The 12685-nt window shown below is 40.6% G+C and overlaps 1 protein-coding gene across 1 annotated transcript in view; it reads right to left on the minus strand.

Annotated features, from left to right (window-relative positions):
- The window catches only part of LOC144799981 (ATP-binding cassette sub-family C member 12-like), a 973671-nt gene that overhangs the window by 819901 nt on the left and 141085 nt on the right, over window positions 1-12685 (minus strand). Inside the window, exons 5-6 of the mRNA XM_078671636.1 lie at window positions 10973-11206; window positions 6056-6229 (exon numbers count right to left, since the gene is read on the minus strand). Of these exons, the coding sequence (XP_078527762.1) occupies window positions 6056-6229; window positions 10973-11206 (408 nt within the window). The remainder of the gene's footprint in view (window positions 1-6055; window positions 6230-10972; window positions 11207-12685) is intronic.

The raw sequence follows: 12685 nt of genomic DNA on the forward strand, positions 1-12685 counted from the left end.
TCAGGTCTACCGAGGCACAAGATGGCTGCCAACACTTCCTGGTTTGGAGTGTTGACAGCCAATTAGCATACAGCTCGTGCTCGGCAAGGTGCACGGATCCTGCGCGGCTATAGATATATATGTGATTTTAATTTTGATTTTCTCAGGAACTACTGAACGGATTTACACCATTTAACCAAAATGCATGAGTGTGAACCAAGGGTTACCTCTTTGCCAAATTTGGTGTAATTCCGTTCAGCAGTTTGGGCTGTAGCTACTATTAAGGTTCCTACGGAAAATTGCATGGGGAAAACAAGTTTTGGGACCCCCCTTTTTTTCTCGGCCCCCGCTTGACGAATCAGCCCGAGATTTTCAGGATAGGAGCAGACCGGAGCGCCCCATCAGTTTTGAAAATTTCGCGAAGATTCGTCAACCGGCGCCGAAGTTATTCCAAATAGAATGTTGCGGATTTCCTATTGATAATAGGTTCTAACTGAAGCCTATGGTTTTTTCAGTGAATTTCTCAGGTTTTTAAATGCTAATTTCTAACTATAACATGCCTGAAACCTATGAATTTTTTCAGTGAATTTCAATGGTTTTTCTAAAGGCCAATTTCTAACTATAACATGCCTGAAATCTATGGTTTTTTCAGTGAATTTCAATGTTTTTTTAATTGCTAATACTAACTATGCCTACAAAGGTAGGACATGTGAAGAAAGAGGAAGAAAAGCGCAGAAAGGAGCAAGACAAATGCTGAAAGAGTCAAGAGAAGTCCATAAAGACGAACAAAAGTGCAGGAAGAAGCAAGAGATGTGCAGAAAGAACCAACAGAGGAGCAGAAAGTCCTCCTGAGCCCCCAACGTTTTACTGACTGGTACCGGTGGTAACTGACTATGTCTAACCAGGTCCTGAGCCAGTGCTGTGGTAAAAGATACTTAGAATACAGTGAAAACACCTACATATACTAGGGAACACTATGGGGTCGATTCTGATCCGGTAAAATGCGCTCCGAATCGTCGTTCGGAGCGTTTTTTCCCCGTACGAATCTTACCCGTAAACGTCCCGTACGTACGACGAAGTACGATTCGTATCAGGAGCCGAACTCCGTACGAGTCGTTCAGAACTCCGTACGAGTCTCACTCGGAACCTGCTGTACGCGACATCACTACAGTTTGCGGCTGGTTTTTACGACCCAGCAAGTACGATTTGTGTTGGGTACGCACCGTACGACCCTTTTCCTACGGGAGCTGAAAACAGTCGTAAACGCAGAATTCGCGCCGAAACAGATACGGAACGCCCCCCCTGGGTACGGGACGTACCCCCCATGATCGCAGAGGTACGGCGCGTACCCCTGCGATCATGGGGGTACGTGCCGTACACCCAGCGTACATGGGGTACGCACCTTACCCCATGTACGGTGGGTGTACGGTGCGTACCCCATGTACGCTGGGTGTACGGCACATACCCCCCATGATCGCAGGGGTACGCACCGTACCCCTGCGATCATGGGGGGTACGCGCCGTACGGTGGGTATGTGATTGTGCTCTTTTCCGTACGAATCGCCCTTACCTGACGTGGACCGTATGAATAGCGTCCTGATCACCCGGTCTGGATCGTACTCGCCGAGTCGTACGGTGTGTGTACGAGTCGTACGGAAACGGCTCCGGATACGAATCGTACGGACGGGGATTTTACCGGATCAGAATCGACCCCTATGTGTTGAGGCACCCGTTATTAGCTAGTTGGCCCCCAGGGACCCTCAGGATTCAAGGGGACTTAATCCCCTAACTTAAAACGTGCCACAGGGTGCGTTTGCACACTTGTTACATCAGATCACGCCCTTCCCTGCACCACTGTGCAAACGTGCCCCCTGGAGCATTGTAAATTGGGGGGTTAAATCCCTTTGAGTCCTGAGGGTCCCTGGGGGCAAACCAGCCCACCAGCTACCTCCAGTAAGCGCCACAGAGCTGAGTTTGAAAGGATTTATTTATTATTTTCTCTTGGCAGCTAGATAGTGATAGATACATTTTATTGTTTCCAGTTATTAAAAACCATCAGATTATTGAAGACCCAGTAAAATAATAATACATCATAAAAACAAAAGGGAACAATAGTGTGGAGGTCCTGTCATAGGGATCTGATAAAGACCAGCTTCCCTAAAGAGCAGGGTGCCAAAGAAGATTAAACTAGAATAAAATAAATCCTAAAAATGGGGTTAAGGCCAAACCTCCCATTAAAAACATTAATACTCCAAAATATGTTGATACCAAAAACAATCATTTTAGAGTTTCTTTGAGAAATTTCATACCCTGGCTGTTAACTGTGCGATCATACTGCTCAAGAATACAAAAATGGCTGTGGTGCAGTCCCTTATGCCAAGATTATGAAACAGCAGTTTCAGCCAAAAACATCTAAGATTTTTTTTTTAATTGGGCAAACTAATATTATGTGTGTTAAGCTTTCCTTTGGGAAATTACATAACTGACACTGCTGATCAAGAGACCCAGATAGTCTTCCAAATGTGTAGACTTTATTTACTTTATCCTGAAAAGGAGGAAGAAATTATCTTGCTACCTTAGAGCTTGTGGACAATGAGGCAGAGCGGGCAACTTCCCAATGCTTTGTTCTCAGGTAATCTCTTTTACTATCCTTGTGCTATACTAAACTGGATCACACCACCGTTAACAAATCTGCCATGAGTGATTACACTAAATTAGCCAAAAGTTTGATATCATAAACAGTAACAAAATGTATTCCAATACGTTAGTGTATAGAGAATATTATCCTCATTAAAAATGTGAAAAGCAATAATATCATTCAATACATTTAACAGAAGAAGAAAATCCCACGGTCAAGTATGAATACATGCCCATATTCTTAGCAACAAAGTGCCAAATTACAAAGATACAGGCCACATGTAGATAGTTCAGACAAAGAAATCCATGGTAGGGTATAGTTTGTTGTTTCTTATATGATATCCAATGGATAAAGCAGACAACACGTATTTCGTCTAAAAAGACTTCCTCAGGGCTGTTTGAATACAAGAAAAGTCATAATATAAAAGCCAAAAGTCAATCTTGTATACATTTTTCTCATGCTTCAATATTATTATCTGGTATTCTTATGGTTCAACATTCCCAATACATTTCGGGTCATGCAAAGTGACCCTTCGTCAGGGGTCTGTGGAGTAAGAACAACATACAGGACCTTAGCATATCATAATTTAACATTACAAAATAAAAATCTGCAGCTGGTTTATGCACTAGAAGTCAAGTAAATAACATATATATTTCTCCAGTTGATATTTGAAAGATTCTTGTAATGTCTGTGAGTCTGAGGTAATTCTTTTCAATCTGTTTTAAGCTCTCAGTGAGCAGCGTTGAACTTTCTGAAACCACGGAGTGGGTTTGATCATAAGAGTAAACTCATGCAGTCAGTACAGCCACGGGCTTTATCGGTTGTTGGAACACCTCGTTTATATGATTATAAGAACGTATCCAGCCATTCAGCAGTGTTAGTTTACACTTTATTTTATTCATGGATATTTACACGTTATTGTACATTTCTTGTGGTAATGAATCTTTGATTGATTTATTTTAGAATACCTTTCATAAGTACCATAGTTGACATTGATTCATCCGTATGAGCTCAATATGTTATTTACTTGACTTCTAGTGCATAAACCAGCTGCAGATTTTTGTTATTTTATGTGTATATTTATAAGTTATTAAAATTATTTTTAAAAGTTAGTATCAAGTAAGTATATGCTATGTATTATATTTATAGTATTAATTATTTATTTATTAAAATATGTATTATTTATTAATTGTAAATATTATAACATATTTTTAACTATGTTTATTAGATTTATAAGTATTATTTTATTTATATTACATATTTTTTTAATAAAAAAAAACTATATTTTTTTAACGATATTTTTGACATAGATATTTTTTAAATATATTTTTGTACTTACCTTGTTAGAGATAGCATGTCGATATTTTTGTAATCAATATTTTTGTTGCAATATTTTTGTAGGTAGATATTTTTGTAATCAATATTTTGTCAGAGATTCGCTCCCACATTAGGACCCCATGCCAAAAAATTATGTGTAGCTTGAATGATTCATTTAAAGTGACAGTGTAATGCATACTCTCTAAGTACATATAGAGTAAAATCAAGCCAGATCCTACGCATTCAAATAGCACTGATAAATGTGTTTCCATGTACACTTCTATTGATATCAGAGTGCTTATTGATGGGGTCACTTAGAGCGTTAAAGAAAGTAGAACTGGAATAAAATGAAAGCCTCATCTAACTTGCCATTGAAAATCCTTTACTGCAGTCCACCTACTGGTTTCATACTGTTGTGATCCCCACTCTATTTAGTCAGGCCTTGCAACACCCATGTTTTCTAATTAACAACCACTGTGACAGCCATGCTGATCAGCAATTGAAAAAAACCAAAATGACCCTCATAAGCAGTGAGAAAAGTCCCTGAAAGCCAAGATCACAGATTGTTTTTGCAGAAATAAACCTTTGCTTTGGCAATTTGTTTCTGGAAAAAACGCATGAGGGCCACACTGACATTATTTTTGGCCAATATTTCCACTTAGCAGGAAATATTTTAGATACATGCATTGAAAGAAAATCTCTACATACAGCAGCTCATCTTTCATTCAAAAGGTGGAGGTGAGGAACTCGGCTGACTGTACTCTTCTTGACACCCTAAGGACCTCATTCTGGGATTCAAAAATATTTTTCAAAAAAAGGGGGGCCAGAGCAAGGGTAGGATCTGTGCTAGTTGCCTGCCACCCATCCCATTAGAGCATGAACATGCTCTGTATTCCACCCATTACACAGTGATAGCCCTCTAGCAACATTGCATTCACGTAGGGCTTCCACACATTTTTTAACTAAGCTGGAACTACCTGAACCATTAAATATTCTCTAAACAGGACTGCTCCAGACTTATTTTAAAAATCACTACTTGTGCACTACACTGTCCTTGCCCTCTTACCCACATGCACCCCACGGCTTCTTCAAAAGATCTCTGCCAAAGAGCCCTGTTTAAGGGAGCCCGTCGGGCATTGCAGCACCAGCCCGGCGAGGAGCAGAGCCCAATGATGAAGCATGACATCCTTCAGGGTGTGTGAGGGCATCACGAAGAAAGACCTGCCCTTTCCCTTGTCCCCTTTTTAGGAACTGCATACCCCTCTGTAATTCAAAACTATTCTCAGTAATTTGCATGGACATGGAAAGTACCACCAGGATCAAGTTTACATGTGTATTCCTGGGAAGTCATGTGGCTTTCCCGGTGCAAGCCTATTCCTGCAGTGTGCAATTTTCCTCAGCAGAGCACTGTAAGCATGGAGAATAGGATCCCTTGCACAAATGCAAATTTTCTTTTTCCCTCCACATGGACAATATTTTTCCCACTGTGCATAGTACTCCATGCAGGGGGGCCAGGATCTGATGTGCAAACACACATTTTTATGTTTCTTTTTATCCACAGGGACAATAGTTTCCTAGTGGAGAAACCCCTTCTGCAGAACCCCACCAAATCTAGAGAAGATCAATTCCCCTTCTCATATTGGGAAGGGATTCATGCCAGCCCTTGGCCTAAGTAAAAATCGAATCCATCCTAGGGTGGAAAGGGAATAAGAAGAGTTTGTTAATGGTGACAAATGTCTATGTTTGTAGCCATTGAAAACAGTTGAAGGCTAACCAGATCTTGAAATGCACCCATAGGTGTTGAGAACTCTGTTATTGTGGTGGATATCTCTAGACACACAAAGCAGCCTACACCAGCCAGGAATCGTATTGTACATTTTTGACAGGCACAAATAAAGTAAATAAGGCCGTAATCCTAAATTGACAATTTACCTTTGTGAATGGCACCACTTTTGATTAAGTCAGTGTATCCTCTGTTTGCACGTATGTGTTTTTCGCCAGTAAATGGTAGACCATAAAAAACAATGTTCACTGCATTTTTTTCCCACCACTCCTATATTGCGCAGCCTCTGCGGGTTATGAGTGTGAACACTAAATAAATGTTTGGAAAACAAATTCTTACCTGAAGAGGCAAGAATATAAGATAAGCAGCAACTCCAAGAAGGCCTGTGGGACCAAGAATTACATAGGAAAATATTGAGCAAATAATGAGGAAAACTGGAGTGCTGAAGGCCAACGGGCCGAACAAGGCAGCTTCAAACAAACGATGACCATCATTGCAGAGCAAGTTCATCACCTGGAAGAAATTGAGAAGAATCGGTGATAGTGTACACTTCCTTTGCAGGTTGTATAGTTTTTGATCAGATGAGTAGCCTTCAAAAAGTATGATATCATGGATTAAAATAATGCTGCATGTAAATCAAAGTGCTCTCTTTAGGGCCCAGGTGAATTAGATGCAAGTGAGTATAATAGGGACAGAAGCATAACAACGCTAAAGACCTAATACTAACAAGCTGATAAAGACTGATTTAGATGCTGCTGATGTTGGAGCCATGATTTTAACCAGGTAGAACTGAGCCAGCTGGCAAGTGAAGCCCATTCTGAGTTTGCACATGTTGGAACAGTGCAAAATGCTCTTGCCACAATATTTCCCCCTCCAAGGTCAAAACTTAGGTTTGTTAATTGTGCACCCCATACATATCTAGAGGTATTTATTGGAAAGACAATTACCACCCAGGAGTGCCCAGGAATGGAAACTCTAAACAAGGAGCTAAATTCTCATTCATGTGTCACTCATTCAAATAGCTACAATGTACATTTATACATTTAAAATGCATACTTTTTCTCAATAAGTGTGCGATAGTCTGCCATTTGCCAGCATTTAATTCAAGGCTTAAAGACTTGAAGAGCTTGATACAGCCTGAATGTTTTTTAGATATATATATATATTAGATATATATTGAACTGATATAGATCTAAAATGAGGCTCCACTCTTTCACAGTTTTCCTTTTTATAAGGAAGTGCCTGGAGTAAATCCCTATATGTTGATGATGTTTTGGTACCAGTTCTATAGCACCTTTCTATAAAGTAGTTTGAAACATTAGAGAATGTTAAATAAACTCCAATGTCTGACTATACTGAATGACGTCCTGCACCCATTTATCTGTATTTATTGCCTACCATTTATTGCAGAAGGTAAAGATGCTGCATGATTTAGGGTCCACTTTTTATGTTGTGCATTTCGTGGTATCCAGTGCCTGCAAACAGTCAGTGATTCCTGATGTCCTGTTCTTTCTGTTGGGCCTTACACTTTTGCTGATGCCTAGAATAAGACTGTTGTCCCTGCCTATAGGTATGTGGCTGTTGTTGATGGGACACGTAATCCTGGCAACAATGTGGAAGCTGGTAGGCTGGAGGATATGGTGTGACCGTGTGTGATCCTATAATTTTGGTATGGACCTCGGTACGACTGCATTCCACTTTTTCCTCTAAAAGACTGAGGGTTTAGTTGCTGCAGAGCTGCTAGAGACCTAGCTGTCTTTGTATCTGATGTACTGCCTTGAAGTGCGTGATCCACTTGCTTACAAAATAGGCATACTCCATCCAATGGCATGTATTAGAATTCATTTTGAACCACTGGCCAGAAAGAAGTGGCCCACAGCCATCCTTGTATACGTAATACCGCTGCCGGGCTGGTTGTCTCATTCCAAATATTCGAGACGTCTATTGCTCAGTACAAATCATGCTTTTAGTCCCTTATGGAGGTTAGCATTTACTTCTTGCTTTTGAACATCTGACAGCAAGTCTAGATATGGAGCCATGTTGGATCACATCTGCCTGACCTAGCTGTCTACAATTGCCATGGGATTAGCAACCCATATTGACATGCAGGCCATAGAGCAAAATCCTTTCCCCAACAGATCCATTCTATAGCCTTGTTGATCCACTGGTGCTGTACAAAATGCTATCTCCACTGTGCCACATGCTTGATGATGGAATCTGCTTTAGGATAGCCCAGAGGCATACAGGTAAATGATTGGGGATTTTGTCAATTCATGGTACAACAGATGGCACTGGAACTGCTGTTTGTATTAATGGTATGCCCTCTTGCTAGATGTGTTCCACTATGTGAATTGCATTGACTGACTTTTTTGCTGGTTCCTTGAAGTCACAGAGGTAACAATCAGTTTATTTTATTGTTATAGGTTACTCAACCCTCTTGGCAAAACAATCAAAAGTTTTTAGGTTTGCAACAGGTCAGATGTATGTTTCTCATCCATCGCCCCTTGCCAGGTCTGTTTAGTGTATCTCACCCCCTTCTACATCTGTATATTGATTGTCAGATGTGTCTACCTGGAGAGATGGTTGAAGTACGTCTAAAAACTGTTACACTTCTTGACGTTACATTTGAGGTGGATTCAGTTTGCCTTCATGTGAAATTCATGGTGCAGGTGCCAGAGAGCCCAGATTTGCTAAGGAGGCACAGGTGCAGGCGCCTGTTGAGGACAAGTCAGAAAAAGTGTGCAATAGTCTGCCATTATGTGCCTTAGATATTTAATAACGTACACTGGTACCCACATCATATGTCTTTGTTCATAGGTGTCATACAGAAATTCATTAGAGCCATAGTGGCAGTCATAGCATTCTCTGTCCTCCCAGTGTTAGGAAGTGAATTATGTCTCTGGCTGTTGCTCTGGGGAATGCACCTGTTCCTCTTCTGTGTCCTGGCATTTGATACTAACCTGCCCTAAAGTGTAAGCCACTCCAAAAGGATCATCGGACCTGATTGCTTCTCCATTTCTATTTTTAGAAGCTTCGCTGGAGGGTGAGGAGGAAATTTGATTGGAGCGGTATGCTCCAGACAGAATGGCGTCATGTGAAGTGATGTCATCAGTAGTATAAGAGCCAATGCTGACGGTGGTTGTACCGTTGATGATTCACTCATTAATGGGCAAGTCGCCAATGGATCATCATGGACAGAATCACTTTCGATGGGCTTGTAGTCACTGGTATGTTCGTGGATACTTCTTTCGTCTGTGACGATTGTGTCACTGCCATCTCCACATATTGTTTTTCACCTTCAGAGGCATAGGCAGGCTTACCATCGACAATGGCCTTATTTTCATATGTTTAGTCCGCTTAGATTACGGTGGAGGCATTGATGTTGTAGAATGCCTCTTCTTCCTCTTGCAAAGATGCACCTACTGACTTTTTAAGAGCTTTTTTATGCTGCTTTTCCTCATGCTCTACAGATGAAGATGTCTTAGTCCTACTTTTAGCCCAGGAGGATTACCAAGCATCAAGCTTTCTTTTTTCTCCTATCTTTTCCCCAGAGTTAGAGGACCTAGCCTCAGATTCTTCCCCCTAATAGCGGTGTTCAGATGTTTTATTCTTTTGAATCTAACTGAGTGGTCTTTAGCCTTAGTAGATATAACAGTCACATTATGTCTTCAATATGGCCACCATTGCTTTAATTTCTTCGGGGGCATGGGTGATAGTGGCAGTGTGAGGCAAGGGGTTCTATCCCGTCTGTGCCTGGTAACTTTGCATTTCGGTTTATTTCACTTGTGCTCAATTTGCACCCAATCTTCCACTGCTGTGCACATTTCTTGCTTTATCTCCCTCTGTTTGAACTTTTGTGGCTTTTACTTCATTGTATTAACCTTATCTTTGTAATTCCTTCTGTTTGGGAATTTTATGTTTGAAGTTTTGACTTTAACTTTTGTGGCACTACATAAATACTTTACACATTGGGAAATCCTTACCTAATGTTTTATTGTTGGCGGCCCAGGGTATTAATTAAAACTATGTGAGATGCATCTACAAATGGAACACTTATTCCTATGTGTTGGCTTAAGTGTGGCGGTCTACATGTTTCAGTCCCCTCTAGGTATTTAACAGGACTTTCTTCAGGACCATAAGGTGACAGGTGAGTGGCAAAATGGCATGCCACATGTTGCACCTACACACTCGCTAAGGTGTGTGGTGGAAAAGTATAAAAGATAAGTGTCCACGTACTTACAGGCACTTATTGGTAGCGAAAAAATTCAATGCTACAACGTATTTGGGCAGTACACGGGGCGCGTGGAAGAGGCACTGCTTTGTCGATTTGGTGATGCTGTGTCCTCTGCGGGAATACCTGCTGCGGGTCCGGTGGCGTCCCGGCTGGATTATTTCTGTACCCTTAAAAAGAAAACTATACTTTCAGTTTAGGACTGGCACATCGCCTCTCAGGACCATAACTGCCAGATGGGCCACTGATAAAGATGAAGTATGCCCAACATATAATGCCGCTCCTGAATCTGTGGGACATGTTCTATTTGCTTGTCATGGGTATGACTGTATTCACCGCACATGGATTAAAACTATATACAGGCTGATAGGGACACGCAGTTGCTAAGTAGCCCTCAGAATACTCAGATCAGATTTAAACCAGGCATATGTATGTGCAGTTGCTACGTTTCTGGGCAAAACGTAGGTCAAAGATGCAAAGGCATTGGCAGCTATTGTTTGACCTTATTAACATCTCCCAGACTGTAGAAGAAATGACCCATCGTCTGTGCTTGCCCAGTCTGAATCTATGTGTGGTGACCATTGTCACCTTAATATGAATGTTATTTGGAGTCCTAAGGGATGTGTCATTGTCTATTGGGTTTATACTTGTATTCTGCCCTTTCAATCTATATTTCAGTGCTCTTCTGTGACCTATCCAGTAAATTGAGGGTGTTGACCATTTAATCTTTTTTTATTAACTCTTTTATTTGGCCTTTTTAATATGTTATTTTACAATGATATGTCATTTTACACTTTTTTACCGATTTGTTCTAATTATGCCATGTATAGCTTGTATTTAATGAATATTTTGTATGTGTTTACGACTATTATTGTCGAACAAAACAAGCAATTGATTAAGTTCAAGTGAATCATTTACAGTTTTCAAATTACACGCTAAAAGACCAATAATGTCTCTACATTTCCCAAATCCCACTAATTACCACTAATTCACTGGTGATGACTCTGGAGAAGTTCACAGCTTACCTCACCAACTGAGATGTGTGTCAACGTTTTGAATTTAATGAGCTTTTCGAAAGCCATGGTAGTGAGGGCCACCTTCAGCCTGGTGCCCGTGCGGTAGTTGATAGCCCAGGACAACGTGAAAGATAAGGACTTCCCCAGCTCTGAGAAATAGAGGGCGATGCAGAGGCCGACGCCATACACAACATCATTGGATTCGCTCTCACTGAACTCCAAAATGCTACGAATGATCACCGCCTAAAAAACAGAAATATAAAGATCAGTTAGACTGAACCCCTTAAAATTCATGATTGATTTTCGTACCCACACAGCTTGGGGGCTGACACTGCTTAACAAGTGCATTTGGCAAAACACACATCGCATGTTATCTTTTTTTATCTCAAAACTCATGGCTATCTCTGTTACCTTTAAAATGCTTCCTCCTTCAGTGCATGCTTTGAACCATTCAATAAGTGTTCTTTCTCTAGCTACATTATTGAACATTCTAGGTGGCATTATCAGATTGATAATTGGCATTTATTTTGAAAACTGGTGGCTGCACACTTATTTAATGTTAATGCTCTCTAGAAGGCTGAAATGCGCTATAAAGAGGTGGGAGACTAGATAATGATATAAAGAGAAGATACTCATATAGCAGTTCCTATGCTCCCTACAGAATATTGGATTGTTATACAACAAGCCATACCTGTGCTAATTGGCTTCAACAATTCTTTATAACCTCATTCTAATAATGCAGACCTCTGGTTCTACTATAAGCTGGATGCATCAATTGGGTATGGTGAGGTATCTGTGATCCCTGCCAGAGAAGAAACCTTGCTCGGACATAAATCTCATTTAAACAATAAACTGGACATTCACATGCCATTATATATTTTCAAATGTCTAATTGACTGCAGTCTAATTTTCTAATTATCGTGAGGGATGACATAGACATTAATCTCGGGACCAATGGAATCTTTAAGTCATTAAGAAAGTGCTCTTCTAACCAAAGACTTGTCCATTCCTACATCTTAACAACATGGAACACAGTGGTAGATATTTAAAATGGTCCCATCTTGATTACCGTGCTTTGGGGGCACATCCTCATTGTACAAGACTGACCACTTGCTAAAGCTTGCCTGTCTTAGGCGATTCTCTCAAGTGCACGGTATTTCTTCAAAGGAATCCCTCACAGTGTTTGTCTCATTGTAATAAAAAAATGAAAGGCCGAGTGACACTTTTGTGAATTAAAATTCGTCTCTCAGTGGTTCTAATCTCTCCAAAAATATATTGTATCAGACTTTGGGCCAGTTACATGTATTTTACTAAAATGTCACACAATTGCATAAAATGAATCTGCGTGAATTGTGCACCCCTACTAAGCAGGTATTGCACTGTGAATACAAGGTGGGTCCTATAGCCTTTAGCCTCACTTGCTGTATCTTGCATAGCCATACAATTATCCTAAATAGCTGCCTTTGTTTTCGGTTGCTCAGCTACTAAAATAGACCAGTTTTTGCGACAGGTGTAATGTCCATCCTATTTTATGCTTCTGTACATTTAATTCACCTTGACTTTATATTTGAATTCCTGCAATGGTTGGTTTGGTTTATTTGGCACGTGAAATCATGTCACCGCTTGGTAACACTTTGCTCCCGCAAGTGATTCGTGTTATTTGTTAGGTGTAAGGGTTTTGGGTGACAATTCTCTGTAACTGCAACTTTGATGGTATGTGCA

Source organism: Lissotriton helveticus, chromosome 12 (assembly GCF_964261635.1).
Source record: "Lissotriton helveticus chromosome 12, aLisHel1.1, whole genome shotgun sequence".
Classification (NCBI taxonomy): domain Eukaryota; kingdom Metazoa; phylum Chordata; class Amphibia; order Caudata; family Salamandridae; genus Lissotriton; species Lissotriton helveticus.